The sequence below is a fragment of the Megalobrama amblycephala genome, linkage group LG3, assembly GCF_018812025.1.
Source record: "Megalobrama amblycephala isolate DHTTF-2021 linkage group LG3, ASM1881202v1, whole genome shotgun sequence".
Lineage (NCBI taxonomy): Eukaryota > Metazoa > Chordata > Actinopteri > Cypriniformes > Xenocyprididae > Megalobrama > Megalobrama amblycephala.
Window position 1 is genome coordinate 652,579 of NC_063046.1, and position 17,894 is coordinate 670,472.

General features: G+C 44.2%; 1 protein-coding gene across 2 annotated transcripts; it reads left to right on the plus strand.

Moving 5' to 3' along the window:
- Nucleotides 1–143: 143 nt before the first annotated feature.
- alpk1 (alpha-kinase 1) lies at nt 144–17,137 on the plus strand. 2 transcript variants are annotated; one of them, XM_048183430.1, is made up of 14 exons: nt 144–394; nt 882–1,012; nt 1,304–1,458; nt 1,527–1,725; nt 2,152–2,211; nt 2,295–2,381; nt 2,546–2,622; nt 2,736–2,831; nt 2,911–3,015; nt 6,221–8,453; nt 8,569–8,716; nt 8,851–9,013; nt 16,210–16,393; nt 16,546–17,137. In XM_048183430.1, exons 2-14 carry the CDS (start codon nt 883–885, stop codon nt 16,722–16,724), a joined length of 3,816 nt encoding a protein of 1,271 aa, XP_048039387.1. In that variant the 5' UTR covers nt 144–394; nt 882; the 3' UTR covers nt 16,725–17,137. The 2 variants fall into 2 exon arrangements, with proteins under 2 accessions (XP_048039387.1, XP_048039388.1); XM_048183431.1 differs by having other exon boundaries at nt 145–394; nt 882–979.
- The last annotated feature ends 757 nt before the right edge of the window (nt 17,138–17,894 follow it).

Below are 17,894 nucleotides of genomic sequence, written 5' to 3' on the forward strand. Positions count from 1 at the left end.
GTTTAAGATAAATGTTTTCTCAGTATTTTTTTTATCTTAAATGTTTAATAATCTGTAACATTAGGAATATGAATCTCTTACATGTTACTTTAGATCCGCGTTCAGTCTTGTGTCGTTTCGCTCGTGAGACGCCAGTGATTGGCTGAGACGCTGTACACGTCACCCGGAAGCGAAAGGAACATGAAACGGACCCGATATTGTTGTTACTCTGTTAACTTCTCAACATAAACAAATAAACAAGGTTTACAAACAAAGTTTATTACATAGTAAATATTAACACGGTAGATGTACCTCTCGTCAAACTCTAACGGCGAGGACTTATTTATGACAGTTCCCGTTTTGTTGTCGTGTGATTTACTCTGGTAACCTCCAAGAACCGGTCGGATTTCTGAAGGTAAAAAACATTTGCGTTTATTTCCGTTATTTTTTTTTGTTGTAAATGATCTGTGTTCATGTTATTTGTAATGTAATATGACGGAACGTGTTCGGAAACAAGTTTAAAAGTAACAAGTTTGAAGCATTGAACGGTGATTTATAAATATTTGATTACATTTGGCCACATAAGGAAAAAAAATCGTGCTTTTGTAAAACATATTTATGACAGTCGAAATTATGAATTAATACGTAATAAATATAATATTTTAAAAAAATCGGAGTAATTAAAAAGTTGTAACTGTTATGACGTCATCATGACGAAATAATTTTTTTCTTTCATAATTTATGGCTTAGTATGTCATAATTTCGAAATTTTATGTCGTAATTAAGGTTTTTTTTTTCCTTATGTGGCAGAAATAGGCTAGATATCAATGTTGTGATATATTGGTGTTCCATAAAAACATGACTATAAAGTGAAGTGTGGTCCTGATTTCTGCCTGTAACAGCATGAGTGGCCAGGAGGTGTCGCTGCTGCTGCAGGAGTGTTTGAGGCGCGCAGTCAGCGGACCGACGGGAGACACCGCGACGCTCGCGCACCGCCGCGGTAATGACGCACACAGCGCTGCAGAGGGCGCCAGTCAGTCAGTTATTTATGATGATTAACCTACAGTGCAAATAAGTTCATCTGTTTTATAATTATTATTTATTCCTTTCGATTCTTGAATGCAAAAGTTAGTATATAAGTGTGAAAATAGCAGCTATGACCCACTTTCTGCATGTAAGTTTACAAAAATAGCAAATATTTTTGTTATCTGGGTAGTTCACCCAAAATGTTGGACCCATTTGACTTTCATTGTATGGACGAAAACAAAACATTGATCCAAGAAAGACAATAAACACGGCTTGACCTCTGACCTCTCACCCTCAGGGTCGTTTCCGGACGAACTGAACATGCTCCTACAGGACGCGGCGGACAGAAAGTGGCCGTTCGTGGAGGAGAAGTGGCAGTACAAACAGTCGGTGAAGTCTGAGGACAAAACGAACTCGTCGGACCTCGTCAGGAAGCATCTGCCGCAGTTACTGGTAACGATCGGACCGTCACTCTCGGTGAATAACGCTGAATCCGAGATCTGATCCTGCTGTGATTCCAGGTGTTTCTCAGAGACAGCATCGCCGCGGATGAGCCGCAGTGGGCCGTCGCTGCCGTCTTCCTGCTCGACCGGCTTCTGTACTGGATGGACGGCTCGCATGTCCTGCTGAAGGTTGCTAAGATGTTGCACAAACGTTACCCGGACGTTCCCATCGCCCCTCAGGTCATCATCAGACAGGCTCGTGTCTATCTGAACACCGGTGAGCTCGTATTCACAAATCATTATAGCTTGTCAAATTTGGGTGTGAGCAAAAACACGCCGTTTTTGTGTGTGTCCCTTTAAATGCAAATGAGCTGCTGCTCCCCGCCCCCTTTCCAGAAGAGGGAGGGGCTTTAACAGCTCAACAACAACAAAGCTGGAGAATCTCACGCAGCCAAAATGAGGATTGTCAGTAACATTCAGTATGTTCTCTGAATGTTTTGAATCAAGTTAGATTTAATGTCCAACTAAAATGTTTCAGAAAAACAATCCATGAACGATGTATAATGTTTTTGTGCTAATGTTTTGAGAACATTATTAAAGACCAAATAACGTTCTATTGACGTTACTGTAAGAGCCTCTGTTCAGAACGTTCTCTGTTCGCTGGGATTCTTCCGCAGTGTGATCGTCTGGTTTTGTGATGCAGGTAAACTGCAGAAGGCCGAGTTCATTCTCAGCAGTCTGATCAATAATAAAGCTTCAACAGGTGCGTTCACTTTCATTCCTCTTCCACCTCATCTGTCCATCTCTACTGTGTTGTTTCTGACTGTGGGCTGAATGTTGTTTCAGGCTGTTGGACGTATCAGAAGGCCAGTGATCAGACGCTAGTGCAAGCCGTCAGTCTTCAGGTGCGCGGACAAGTGCTGCAGACGCTAGGTGAGGAATTACAGGAATTAACTCGGTATTAACCTGCTGGATCGTGTTTCTAAGGCCTCTAACATGATCAAAACAATCTCCTCCAGCCCTTCTGTCATCTGATTGATAGTTTAGACTCTTTTATCAAGTTAATGTGTCTGTTATAATGTTTGTGTTTATTGTAGGTCTGTGGCTTGAGGCTGCTGAACTCATATGGGCGTCTCTGATTGGCTTTTACGCTCTTCCACAACCTGATAAAAAGGTCTGGACACAGACTCTCACGATGAATCTACACACTGTTGACATCTATCACTCATTTTGCCCATCAGTGTGTCTGTATTTGAGCATCAATCATCTTCTTGAATCTGTTTTCAGGGCATTGGAACGTCCCTCGGGCTCCTGGCCATCATACTGACCTCCATGAACGACAGAGACTTCGCTGCGCTTCAGGAAAAGCCTCATATTGACTTGGTAAGACAGTCTGAAATGTCCTGAATCAGTTTTTGCCTGTGCTGAGCCTGTTGTCAGATGTTCTCCGGCTCTTTTCTAGAGTTTTCTCGGAGAGACTCGCCATCGTCTGCTGTCTGCGGCGCGGGCCGCCAAAATGGCGGTTGTGTTCAGTCAGTATGGATCTCTGTACGTCCTGACCAATGTGGTGAGTCGACTCTGTGTCAGCGTAAACAGATCCTTAACACCTTTATTCCACAAACAGAGTTTGTTGCATGTCACATGAATTATTCTAAAGCATTAGAGGCACTAATATGACTGTAAAATAACAAAATGTGCTGCAAAACTGCAAACCTTATAAAAAAAAATTAACATAATATAACTGCTCATTTGTAATATTTAGTTTGTTTAAATGACGAAATTAAGTTTGACACACTGTTTTGTACCGTGTTTGTGTAAAGTGCCTTTTACTGTCTTAAGTATTTTATATGCTAATGCACATTTTATACATTTTTATATTCACTTTCTTTTTAGTATGTGACAGTTGTGAATATGAGATAAAAAAAGTCAAAATTACAACATAAAAAGTCCAAATTATTAAAAGTAAAAATTGACAAAAAGTAAAAATTATGAGATAAAATGTTGACAGTCATAATTATGATATAAAGACAACATTATGAGAAGACAAAACTGGAAAAAAATATATAAAGTCAAAATTGATAATGTCAGAATTTTGACATACTAAATCATAATTATGAGATATAAAGTCAAAATTCACTAAAAAGTCGAGATTATGAGAAAAAAAGTCAAAATGATGACATATTAAGTCATAATTAAGTTTAAATTATGAGAGAAATAGTCAGAATTATGACTCATAATTATGATAAAAAGTCAACATTATGAGATCAAAATTGACAAAAAAATCTAAATCATGTGACAAATTGAAATTATGGCATAGTAAGTCATAATAATGAGATATAAATTGTCAAAATTGTTAATGTCAGAATTTTGACATAGTAAGTCATAATTGAGATAAAAAGTCAGAATTATGACATACTGAGTCATAAATTATGAGATATATAGTCAACATTGACAAAAAAATTGAGATTATTTGATAAAAAGTTGAGATTATGACGGTTCATAATTATAATAAAAAGTAAAAATCATTAGAAGTCAAAACTGACAAAGTCGAAATTATGAGATAGTTGGAATTATGACTGTCATAATTATGATAAAAAGTCAACATTATGAGATCAAAATTTACAAAAAAAATCTAAGTCATGTGATAAATTGAAATTATGGCATAGTAAGTCATAATAATGAGATATAAAGTCAAAATGATGACAGTCATTATGTCAAAGTCAAAATAATGATATATTAAGTCATAATTGAGATAAAAAGTCAAAATAGATAAAATGTCAGAATTATGACAGACCGAGTCATAAATTATGAGATATAGTCAACATTGATAAAAAGTTGAGATTATGACTATCAGTTATAATAAAAAGTCACAATTATTTGAAGTCAAAACTGACAAAATCGAAATTATGAGATAATTAGTCTGAATTATGATAAAAAGTAAACATTATGAGATCAAAATTTACCAAAAAAATCTAAATCATGTGACAAATTGACATTATGGCATAGTAAGTCATAATAATGAGATATAAAGTCAAAATGATGACAGTCATTATGTCAAAGTCAAAATAATGATATATTAAGTCATAATTGAGATAAAAAGTCAAAATAGATAAAATGTCAGAATTATGACAAACCGAGTCATAAATTATGAGATATAGTCAACATTGATAAAAAGTTGAGATTATGACTATCAGTTATAATAAAAAGTCAAAATTATTAGAAGTCAAAACTGACAAAATCGAAATTATGAGATAATTAGTCTGAATTATGATAAAAAGTCAACATTATGAGATCAAAATTGACAAAAAAAATCTAAGTCATGTGATAAATTAAAATTATGGCATAGTAAGTCATAATAATGAGATATAAATTGTCAAAATTGTTAATGTCAGAATTTTGACATAGTAAGTCATAATTGAGATAAAAAGTCAGAATTATGACATACTGAGTCATAAATTGTGAGATATATAGTCAACATTGACAAAAAATTGAGATTATTTGATAAAAAATTGAGATTATGACGGTCATAATTATAATAAAAAGTAAAAATCATTAGAAGTCAAAACTGACAAAGTCGAAATTATGAGATAGTTGGAATTATGACTCTTATAATTATGATAAAAAGTAAACATTATGAGATCAAAATTTACAAAAAAATCTAAATCATGTGATAAATTGAAATTATGGCATAGTAAGTCATAATAATGAGATATAAAGTCAAAATGATGACAGTCATTATGTCAAAGTCAAAATAATGACATATTAAGTCATAATTTAGATAAAAAGTCAAAATGGATAAAATGTCAGAATTATGACAGACCGAGTCATAAATTATGAGATATAGTCAACATTGATAAATTGAGATTATGACTATCAATTATAATAAAAAGTCAAAATTATTAGAAGTCAAAACTGACAAAATCGAAATTATGAGATAATTAGTCTGAATTATGATAAAAAGTCAACATTATGAGATCAAAATTGACAAAAAAAATCTAAGTCATGTGATAAATTAAAATTATGGCATAGTAAGTCATAATAATGAGATATAAATTGTCAAAATTGTTAATGTCAGAATTTTGACATAGTAAGTCATAATTGAGATAAAAAGTCAGAATTATGACATTATGAGTCAAAATTATGAGATATATAGTCAAAAAGTTGACAAAAAAATGAGATTATTTGATAAAAAGTTGAGATTATGACGGTCATAATTATAATAAAAAGTAAAAATTATTAGAAGTCGAAATTATGAGATAGTCGGAATTATGACTGTCATAATTATGATAAAAAGTCAACATTATGAGATCAAAATTTACAAAAAAATCTAAATCATGTGATAAATTAAAATTACAGCATATTAAGTCATAATTGAGATAAAAAGTCAGAATTATTACATTATGAGTCAAAATTATGAGATATATAGTCAAAAAGTTGAGATTATGAGATAAAACGTTGAGTTTATTACAGTCGTTATGACAAAAAGGCAATTATAAGTCTAAATAATAATGTTAAGTCAGAATTATGAGATGAAAAATCAAAAAGGTCCATTTTTACTTTTTATGTCATGGTTATGACCTATCAAAACATTATTTCTTATGTGGCTTCCATAAATATGCATTACTGTATTCATTCATTAATAATAAGACCCATTCATTAGACTGACAAACTCATTTGCTGTTTTTACACTGAATCTGTTCTACAATGTCAGGTGAGCATTAACACTAGATGTGTTTACCTTTTTATTTCCCCCTCCTAATGCTCTTCTGCAGGTCGCCCAGGGCATTTGTTTACTATCCTACAGTTTCTCAAAGAAATGCCCCATGGAGGAACAGCAAACGCACCTCGCTTTGGCCAAAGAGGCCTTTGAGATCGGCTTGTTAACAAAGACGGCAGGAGACGCCGTCACCAGCAAGCTGGAGCTGCACACGTTCCTCAAAGCTGCTTACTGCTTAGCCATGACGCACAGATGGATGAGCGGCACGTCCGAGACGGTCATCACAGCGGCCAGCGTCTGTCGGGAAGCCTTCACTTTATTTGTCGACTACTGCGCTAGAGCGGATTCCTCTTTGTGTGCCGAGATCATGGCGAGGATACAACAGATTAAGTCGTTGTTGAAGGTGGAAACGTTCCGTAATTCTGACCCGCGCTCTTTTATTCCCGACAGCTACCGTTCGGTGGAGTTCGGCCCTGTTTTGTTTGCGCTCGGCGATTTTCCAAAGGTGTTGGATGTTTTTGGGAAGCATCACAAGTCGGTTTGTGAGGCATTCGAGAACGGCGTTCGAGGTGGTTCGTGCTCGACTCATGCACAATGCATAACAGCATTTCAGACGGACACAGAAGTTCTTGCAACGGCCGATCATTCGACCCTGCTTTCCTCCAAACAGAATCCATCTTTAGTCCTGGTTGATCAGGCTCTTGATGGAAGTAAAGGAGCAAGCTTTGTCTCTCCGAGCAATCAAAGTAGTGTTCCCAACACTCGGAAGAACCCTGAAGCAAGGACATCTTCGAGTTCTTTTAACAGTGGCTCCTCGTGGGAACAAGTATCGGGACTGTCTCAGAGTTGTGTGGAAACTGTGGAAGACATTGTAGATCCTTCTCAAACTGGTCATACTTGTGATGGATCTTTTGAGGCTCTTGATGGAAGTAAAGAAGCAAACGTTGTCCCTCCAAGCAATCGAAGTAGTGTTCCCAACACCTTTAGACATGACAAAGAATCCCAAAGTCTTTCCAAGTCAAAGCAAGAGCTCGTCACAACTGAAGACGTTGAGGACAATGCACCGGATACATCAGGTACCCAATGGAGAGATGTTCAGAAGAACCCAGAAGCAAGAACATCTTCGAGTTCCTTGAACAGTGGCTCCTCGTGGGAACAAGTATCGGGACTGTCTCAGAGTTGTGTGGAAACTGTGGAAGACATTGTAGATCCTTCTCAAACTGGTCATACTTGTGATGAACGAAGCAGTTTTGGATCTTTTGAGGCTCTTGATGGAAGTAAAGAAGCAAACGTTGTCTCTCCGAGCAATCGAAGCAGTGTTCCCAACACATTTAGACACGACAAAGGATCTCCGAGTCAATCCCAACAAAAGCAAGAGCTCGTCACAACTGAAGATGTTGAGGACAACACACCGAATACATCAGGTACCCAATGGAGAGACGTTCGGAAGAACCCAGAAGCAAGGACATCTTCAAGTTCCTTCAACAGTGGCTCCTCGTGGGAACAAGTATCGGGACTGTCTCAGAGTTGTGTGGAAACTGTGGAAGACATTGTAGATCCTTGTCATACTTGTGATGAACGAAGCAGTTTTGGCTCTTTTGAGGCTCTTGATGGAAGTAAAGAAGCAAACGTTGTCTCTCCGAGCAATCGAAGCAGTGTTCCCAACACTTTTGGACACGACAAAGGATCCCAAAGACAATCCCAACCAAAGCAAGAACTCGTCACAACTGAAGACGTAGAGGACCAACAGAAAGATGTTCGGAAGCACAGCGGCTCCTCATGGGAACATGTATCAGGAGCGTCTCAAAGCGGCATTGAAACCGTGGAGGACGTTGTAGATCCTTCCCATGACAGCAACGAAATCAATAAAGGTGCAAAGTTTGACCATCCCAAAGGTGGAAGCACTTCCTCGTTTTCCCTGTGCGATAGCTTCGGATCGCACTCATCTTGGCAAAAACTGTCCATGAGCCCCACAGATCGCCTTACAAAAGCGTTCCCGCAAAAGATTCAGGAATGCCAAGGAACGACTCTGTTGTCCACCGAGAGCGAACCGTTTGAGGAACTGGGGTTTGAGCATCTGTCAGACTCTACCATCCCACCCTCGTCTACGGGACACAATGAGCCGCCGTGCAACGAATGCTTCAAGAACTGCATCATGGGAAGTGACGTTCTGACGGAGCGTGACTACCGATCGCTCTTGGCTGGAGTTTGTCAAAGCTGCCTCGTCAAGCGGCTGCCGAACAAACCGCTGAAACCCCTGGACAGCAGACAACTGGAGAAGGCCTACGGTAGGTGACGCCAGACGCTGTTTCTTCTGCAGACTGAGGTTAATGGTTCTGATGTACTTCACCTTATGAAGTGTTGGTGGCTGAAATGACTAGTCTTTCTTCATCTGATCTGCAGATGCCATCGTCTTGAAGTACTCGAAGGCCTCTGGCGTCTGGATGGGATGCGAAACCAGCGTTTACATTGGGAAATCGATGGGTGTGAAAGGCAAACAGAGACAAGCCATCGAGCTTCAGTATCTGCACCAGGAACAACTGCTCAACAGGTGAAACAACACAAATGCACAAATACAAACCTTAATGAACAATCATGCCACAAGAATCAAAACATTGCTCAGGTGGGATTTTTCCATACTGATATGGAAATCATCATATTCTAATCATCATATTCAATCATCAGTTATGTAGGGAAGGAGTATCTGAAGGATAAAGGGCTTCATGCGCACCTGGACGACGTGGAGCGACAGATGACGGCCCAATACTACGTTACTGAGTTTAATAAACGCCTGTATGATAATAACGTCACAACCCAGATCTTCTTCATCCCCTCTGAAGTGCTGCTGGTGAGATCCAACACATTATTAATAATTTATCAAACTCGCCAAATATGTCTCGCACATTTAGAGATCCTGTATTTTTAAACATAACCCACAGCATGATTGACATGGAATTGGAGTTCCCTTTCAGTCGGTCACGTTCGACGTACGTCAGTAGTGACCGACGAATTGGGATATCGCTTAGAGAGCCCTATCATCTTCGTGTAAACTAAAACAAGCCAATGGAATTGGCGTGCGATATTTGCATAATGCGCACCGCCCCCGACAGGTGTATATAAATAGGAAGCGGATGCAATCGCACTCTGTCTTTCGCTTCGGAGCCATTTACTGGTGTCCTGTTTGAAGACTCCTTCTTCGTTGTTTTCTGAATTAAAACATTGCCTCAAGAAGAGGATTACAGCGAGCTTCAGTGCTGGTGAAGAGGGCACGTTCAGCGAGGTCGCGAGTGTCCGAGGAGCTGAGCTATAAGCTCTAAAACTGCTGTTTTCACGGCAACACAAAGAGTGTGTGTGTGAGCGATTTGGGCCGGTTCCTCGGTGTGTCAGGGAGTGGTGTACCTGACACATCGCGTCGCTCCCTGGGTGCTTCAGCACGAGTGAGTTGACTTCCCCTTCTAAAAGAGCTTTACAGACGAACCCTGACAGTATGTCATTTCGTCTGTGCGTTACTGGGTGCGGTCGTTCCCTGGTCCCTGCTGATGGGCACAATCGCTGCATCTCGTGTTTGGGCGTTCAGCACGCTGAGGCAGCTTTTGTGGATGGTTCATGTTCCCATTGCGGGAACATGACCATCGCGGTGCTGAGGTCGAGGCTCTCCTTCCTGAAGTCTCAGGAAGCGGGAGTCCCCTCTCCTATGCCGCGTACGACCGTTTTTTCCGGTGGGAACCGGAAGGACGGTACGGCGCTGTATAGGGAGGGCGGCCTGAGGATAACGGTCAGGGCTCCCCCGCCGAGCGGAAACGCTCCTCGGGCCCCTGCCCCCTCGCCAGCACCGCAACCCATCTTTCGCCCGTTGGTTTCCGCTGGGCCCTCTTCGGACTGTCCAGCCGTTACCTTCGGTGCGCCGGCGGAGGATCAGATGTCGGTCGCTGCGTCGGAAGGCGAGTTTGAGAATTCGGGAGAGGAAGATCCGGACGCGCTGCCGCCCTCCGGGACGGTAGCGGTGGCCGAGTCGGATCCCGAACTCTCGGCTGTGCTCTCTCGGGCAGCCTTGTGCGTCGGGCTCGAGTGGAACCCTCCACCCTGTCCCGGCCCATCTCGGCTGGATGATTGGTACTTGGGGGGGGTCGCGCTGGGCAGCCCCAGCGTCCCGCCCCAATGCCTTTCTTCCCGGAGGTGCATGATGAGGTGACCAGGTCTTGGCAGACACCGTATAGTGCCCGTACCAGGCCTGGCCCCCGTCCGCCTTCACCTCCCTGGACGGCGGGGTAGCCAGGGGGTACGCGAGGATCCCGCCAGTCGAGCGCTCGGTTGCGATGCAGTTGTGTCCAACAGCCACCGGCTGGCGTGGTGAGCCGCGTCTCCCGTCCCGGGCCTGTAAGTTCTCAGCCGGTCTGACTGAGAAAGCTTACAGTTCCTGTGGGCAGGCTGCCTCCGCCCTGCACGCGATGGCCCTCTTGCAGGTTCACCAAGCAAAGGCGCTGTCGGAGATGCCCCAGGAAGGTCCTGACCAACAGCTGCTGGGGGAGCTGCGCGCTGCCACTGACCTTGCCCTCCGGGCAACGAAGGTGACAGCACGCGCTGTTGGTCACGCGATGTCTACCTTGGTAGTCCAGCAGCGCCACCTCTGGCTGACCCTCGCGGACATGCGGGATGCCGACAAGCAGCGGTTCCTGAACTCCCCCGTGTCCCCGGTCGGCCTATTCGGCGACGCGGTGGAGAGCTTCGCCCAACAGTTCTCCGCTGCACAGAAGCAGGCTGAGGCTATCAGTCACGTCATGCCACGGCGGTCCGCTGCTGCCTCCACCCAGCCGCCCGTGGCTCAGCCTCAGCCCGCTCGTCGCCGAGGGCGCCCGCCTGCATCGTCCTCCGCCCCTGCTAAGACGGCAAAGCAGCAGCCTACACCAGCCAGACAGCAGGGTGCCGGTCGCGGGCGTGGTGCCCAGCCCGTCTCCGCTAAGCCCGGTGGTAAACGTAAGAGCAAGACACGGCACTGAGACGGGCAACCTGGAGGGGAAGGATCTTGCTCTTCGGGAGAGTTTTCCACCATCTCTCCCACCCCCGGAGGAGGGCCGGGGGGAATTTGTGTTTGTCTGTCCACCGCCGCTGGCTCTCCGGAGTCCAGCGGTACCCACTTTTTCACAAAAAGAGCAGTTTCCTCAAACTCCAGGTCACAACAAGGGGTGTCTGCCAGTGTGCCAGGCTCCGCCTCGCCGCTGACAGCTCCCTCCCCATTCGCCAGCAGGTGGCAGTGTGTTGGTGCAGACCGTGCCCCGTGCGCTGTCTCCCATGCACACTGCTGCCTCGCAGAGTCCGACCCCACTCCGGGCCGCCCCCAAGCCGTCCGGGTCGGGTCCCTCTCTGCCTTGCTGCCCCACCCCCGGTGCGTCTGTGGTGCCTTTGGTCCCGCTGGCTCAGTGTCTGGAAGCGTGGATCACGCTCCCCAGCCTGTCCAGTTGGCTCATTCGTACTATCAGACTCGGCTATGCGATTTAGTTCGCCCGGCGTCCCCCGGTCTTCAGGGCTGTCCACTTCACTCAGGTGTCGTTGGACAATGCACCTGTTCTCCGGGCGGAGATTGCTGTCCTCCTGGCGAAGGATACAATCGAGCCGGTCCCTCCAGCCGATATGAAGTCGGGGTTCTACAGCCCCTGCTTCATTGTACCGAGAAAGGGCGGTGGGCTACGGCCAATCCTGGACCGTCCCCAGGATTGGTTTGCAGCAATGGACCTGAAGGACGCGTGCTTTCATGCCTCGATTCTGCCTCGACACAGACCCTTCCTAGGTCGGTCTGCGTTCGAGGGTCGGGCATGTCAGTACAAAGTCCTACCCGACATGGTTGTAGCTCCCAGCCGGTTGGGTCTTCAGGTCAACTGGGACAAGAGCAAACTCGCCCCCGGGTAGAGGATCTCTTGTCTCGGTCTCGAGCTAGACTCGGTCGCACGGACTGCGCGTCTCACAGAGGCGCGCGTCCAGTCGGTGTTGAACTGCCTGAGTGCAGGACAGCGGCTCCACTGAAAGATTTTCAGAGGCTCCTGGGGCATATGGCATCTGCAGCCGCGGGTACGCCGCTCGGATTGCTTCATATGAGACCGCTTCAACACTGGCTCCGCGGCCGGGTCCCGAGATGGGCGTGGCAGTGCGGCACGCTCCGTGTCCCCGTGACACCGAGCTGCCGTCGCACCCTTGTCCGGTGGTCGGACCCTTCGTTCCTGCGGGCCGGAGTACCCCTCGAACGAGTGTCCAGGCATGCTGTGGTCTCCACAGATGCCTCTGCCACGGGATAGGGGGCCACGTACAACGGGCATGCAGTGACAGGTCTTTGGACGGGGCCTCAGCTGCATTGGCATATCAATTGCCTCGAGTTGCTAGCGGTTCGTCTTGCGCTGGCCCGCTTCAAGAAGCTGTTGTCAGGCAAGCACGTTCTAGTCCGCTCACACAGCACTGCGGCCGTTGCGTACATCGACCGTCAAGGTGGTCTACGCTTCCGTCGCATGTCGCAACTCGCCCGCCATCTCTTGTTGTGGAGTCAGAAGGATCTGAGGTCCCTTCGGGCCACTCGTGTCTCAGGTGTGCTCAACCGTGCAGCCGACGAGCTGTCACGGCAGCATCTACTTGCGGGCGAGTGGCGGCTCCACCCCCAGGCGGTCCAGCTGATTTGGCAGCGTTTCGGCGAGGCCCAGGTAGTCCTGTTTGCCTCCCCGGAAACTGCCCTCTGCCAGTGGTTTTATTCCCTGACCGGCGGCACGCTCGGCACGGTTGCCCTGGCACACAGCTGGCCCCCGGGTCTGCGCAAACATGCGTCTCCCCCAGTGAGCCTTCTCGCACAACTCATGTGCAAGGTCAGGGAGGACGGGGAGCAGGTTCTGTTAGTGGCTCCGTACTGGCCCACTCGGACCTGGTTCTCAGACCTCATTCTCCTCGCGACAGCATCTCCCTGGCCGATTCCTCTGAGGAAGGACCCCCTGACTCAGAGACGGGGCACCCTGTGGCACCCGCGTCCCGATCTGTGGAACCTCCACGTGTGGTCCCTGGACGGGATGCGGAGGTTCTGAGTGATCTCCCGCAAGCGGTCGTAGACACCATCACTTCCGCTAGAGCTCCTTCCACTAGGAGTCTCTACGCGCTGAAGTGGAACCTGTTCGTCGAATGGTGCGCCTCTCGCCGAGAGGACCCCCGATCATGCTCGGTCGGATCTGTGCTTTCCTTTCTGCAAGATGGGTTGGAGCGAAGGCTGTCTCCCTCCACCCTCAAGGTGTATGTTGCCGCTATCGCCGCACATCACCACGCAGTTGAGGGTAAGTCCCTGGGGAAACACGATCTGATCGTCAGATTCCTGAGGGGAGCGAGGAGATTAAATCCTCCTCGCCCTTCCTCCGTACCCTCTTGGGATTTGACCCTGGTTCTCACAGCTCTCCAGGGTCATCCCTTTGAGCCTTTGCAATCAGTCGATCTGAAACTAATGTCTCTTAAGACGGTTCTTCTGGTTGCATTGGCTTCCCTGAAGAGGGTAGGGGATCTGCATGCATTTTCGGTCGACGAAACGTGCCTAGAATTCGGGCCCGGTGATTCTCACGTTATTCTGAGACCCCAGCCTGGATACGTGCCCAAGGTTCCTACCACTCCCTTCAGAGATCAGGTAGTGAACCTGCAAGCGCTGCCCTCGGAGGAGGCAGACCCAGCCCTAGCTTTGCTCTGTCCCGTCCGCGCTCTGCGCGTTTACGTGGATAGAACGCGAAGCTTCAGGACCTCAGATCAGCTCTTCATCTGTTACGGAGGCCAGCAGAAGGGAAAGGCTGTCTCCAAGCAGAGGATGGCCCACTGGATAGTGGATGCCATCGCCTTGGCGTATGAATCCCAGGGCGTGCCTTGCCCGCTCGGGTTGAGAGCCCACTCCACCAGAGGGGTGGCCTCTTCCTGGGCGCTGGCTCATGGCGCCTCGCTGACAGATATTTGTAGAGCTGCGGGCTGGGCGACACCCAACACGTTCGCTAGGTTTTATAGCCTACGTGTAGAGCCGGTATCTTCACGTGTACTCGCATCCACTAGCCGGTAGACGTGCTGTACCCACTCTAAGTGTCGGCTTGCAATGCCATTCCCGCCACTGGCTGGATACGTGCATACTTCTCTCCAGTCGTGTTCCCCGCTTGGCGAACCCTGTCGAGCTCCTCCGCCTCCCCCTTCGGCTCGGACATTGCGGAGTGTCTGATGCCAGGCCTACATCCGTCGCTGACGCTGTCTGTTGGCTGGGGCCCATATGTCGTGACCCCTCTACGTGAGCGGTCCCATATGTGTATTTTCCACGGTTTAAAACTCCCTACGGGCCGAGTCCGTGTCTTTCCCTTAGCAGAGCCAGCTCTGCTGTCACCTGTCAGATGAGTCTCCCCCTAACCAGGTGGAGCCATCCCAGGGACTCCATATGCGTACTGCCCCCCGGGCCAGTCCATATGTGTATTCCCACGTAAACTCCTCCCCCATTGGGTAGGTAGTGGTCTCCGCAGCGTCCCTCACGGGTTCGCTTCCCCAGTGTAGTCTAGTTTACTTTAGTGGGTATTGGTTAGACAGCAGTAGACTCTCTCGGTGTAAGCTCGCCCCCTTCACCGTCAGCCGGTGCTATGGGCGGCTGAGCTTGCGCTGGGCACTGGAAGGGGTTTCGTAACTGTGGCGTTTTAGTTGGGATCCCAATTCGTCGGTCACTACTGACGTACGTCGAACGTGACCGACTGAAAGGGAACGTCTCGGTTACGTATGTAACCCTCGTTCCCTGAAGGAGGGAACGGAGACGTACGTCCCGTCGCCACAGTTTCTGTACCCTCGCTGTAGTGCGGACACCAGTTGTCTCCTCAGCGAAAAACAGAGTGCGATTGCATCCGCTTCCTATTTATATACACCTGTCGGGGGCGGTGCGCATTATGCAAATATCGCACGCCAATTCCATTGGCTTGTTTTAGTTTACACGAAGATGATAGGGCTCTCTAAGCGATATCCCAATTCGTCGGTCACTACTGACGTACGTCTCCGTTCCCTCCTTCAGGGAACGAGGGTTACATACGTAACCGAGACGATACATTACACTGAATGTGTAATAATTAATTATGAGAGTAAATCAGTAGGTAAATTGTTATTATTAATAATAATAATGTTATTATTATTTATGTGTTTTACAGTGCAATAGTATTATTGGAATAGTAATATTTTATTTATTGATTTAAAAAATTGTAAATAATTAAGCAAAAATATTTTGAATAAATATTTTTAATAATAAGTATTATTATTATTATTATTATTATTATTAAATACTATTTTGTTATTTTACCATGCAGTAGTATTATTGGAATAGTAATATTTTATTTATTGATTTCAAAAAATGTAAATAATTAAACAAAATATTTTGCATAACTATTTTTATTATTAAGTATTATTATTATTATTAATAATAATAATAATAATAATAAGTACTATTTTGTTATTTTACAGTGCAATAGTATTATTGGAATTGTAATATATTTTATTGATTTTTAATTTATACAATTCAAGTGATAATAATGAAATAAATTAATAATAATAACAATACACTTTTTTTACAGTTCAGTAGTATTATTGGAATAATAATATATTTGTTTATTGATTTTTAATTTATAAAATTTAAATAACAATAAAATAGTATTTTTAATAATAATAATAATAATAATAAAAAAATAAAATAATTATTATTAAATTCTTTACAGTGCAATAGTATTATTGGAATTGTAATGTATTTGTGCTCTGAAGAGTATTTGTTTAAATAACAATATAAATATTGTAAATAACAATAATAGTTATTAATATTAATATTATTATTGCATAGACATTGAATGGGGGGAAATATAATAAATCAGTAGGAGGCTGGTTAAAGAGACTGATGGGATGTGCTTTTTGAACCATAAATTATACAAATCATATTATGATTTTTGTTCTTCTATTGTGTATAAGGCACATGACATTGGAGTTTTTAAATAAGATGTTTTCAGCACTGAAGCAGAACTGAAGGCTTGTCTGTTTCAGGTTCTGGAGGCGGACCGTATCTTGACCTGTGTGTCTGCAGAGCCCTACATGTCTGGCACGTTTGTAAAACTCACAAACAACGCAAGAGGTAAAGCGGAGACCGACGCGACCAGGTACGGCATCGCCTTCGGTCACTTCACCTACGAGTTCTCCGGTCATCAGGAAGTGGTGGTGGATCTGCAAGGTGAGGGATCTGAGATCTCTGTGACTGTCTCTAGTGTGTAATGTTGCTGTTCTTCTCTATATCAGTGTCTCTGAACTCCCTGAAACCTTTTTTAAGATTGTTTTGAAAAGCGTTCCAGCAACTTTCCCATTTTAAAGCGTTTTTCTCCTCAGGATGGATCACAGCCAACGGGAAGGGACTGACGTACCTGACCGACCCTCAGATTCACTCGCTCAGGAAGCCGAGATCCAGCAACTTCCAGCAGACCGGAATCAACAACTTCATTAAACATCAGCACGGAGACGACTGTAACGAGATCTGCAGAGCTGCCCGACTCAAACACATCACATGATGTACAATAACAGAACTGAGCTTTATACAGTACAGATAGTTTCAAAGCAGCTTCACAGATGCAAACTACATCAGATATTCAAATTCTGCTTTAAAAAGACAATAGTTTACTGACTCAGTTTAGCTGAATTCACCCTAATATAAAAATTTGTTGCATGTTTTATTTGTGGAAATTTATAGGCTATTAAAATGTTCATATTATATGAGAAATGAGGAACTGAGTATTATCAGTCAGACCACAAGAACCTTTGGACTCAATAAACGCACTCCCACACTGAGAAATATGTGGGCCACATTATCAGAGTCATATGACTGTTACATCATTAATGTGCAGCTGCATCATGTGACTGAAACCAGAAGAACTTCATTCCAGAGTTTCAAAACAAATACATGAACACAATCTCCTCCTCTCTGCTCACGTCTCTCATCAAGACTCATTTATTTGTGCAGTTAATTCTCATATTGTATTTTCAGAAAGTTTTGGAATATTTTTCCTCTTCCTAAATTTGTCACTACTGAAACACAATAATAAATAATTTATTAAGAAGAGTTACATTGACCTATTGAGATTTTGTTTACATTTACTTTGTAAATATATTTTTTGTTATTTTTAAAAAAAGGTAAATAAATAACAATTACAATTTAACAATATTTCAAGTGTAATTTATGAGATTTGTTGTATTTTGAATCCAATCTTTCTTTGTATTCATTTCTTTGGATTCATTAGTTTGAACCAAACACTATAATAACATCTTAGCTGATCATTCAATATACTTTATTTCTGACAAACATCCATGTTTCGGTCGTGATGCACAGTTTCAGTAGTGACAGTAATGTGTTGGTAGTGACCACATCACATGACACAATTCAGCTCACATACTAAAACATATTAAAATACTAATGATCTGCATAACTGTATTAAAATTGTGTTTATTTCCCCCAAATAAATGATTTTATGTTTTTTTTGTCACTACCAAAATAATCATGTCACTACCGGCACATGTGGTGAAGTTTCAGTAATGACAATTTTAGACATTTTTGAGCCGCTCAGAGATGATAATCAGCACATGGTTATCTAACACAGTTCTGAACACACATAAAAACTACATTTTATGGAATAACACCCAAAAAAGTTTGCTTAATTTCAGAAAAAGGTGTTTGTTAGTGACGT

What these genes read in the sequence shown, in the direction of transcription:
- alpk1 (XM_048183430.1), top strand. Translation starts at nt 883, where the DNA reads ATGAGTGGCCAGGAGGTGTCGCTGCTGCTGCAGGAGTGTTTGAGGCGC. An exon ending in CAGCGCTGCAGAGGGCGCCA is followed by an intron (nt 1,013 to 1,303) that starts GTCAGTCAGTTA and finishes TCTCACCCTCAG; the next exon opens with GGTCGTTTCCGGACGAACTG. An exon ending in AAAAGCCTCATATTGACTTG is followed by an intron (nt 2,832 to 2,910) that starts GTAAGACAGTCT and finishes GCTCTTTTCTAG; the next exon opens with AGTTTTCTCGGAGAGACTCG.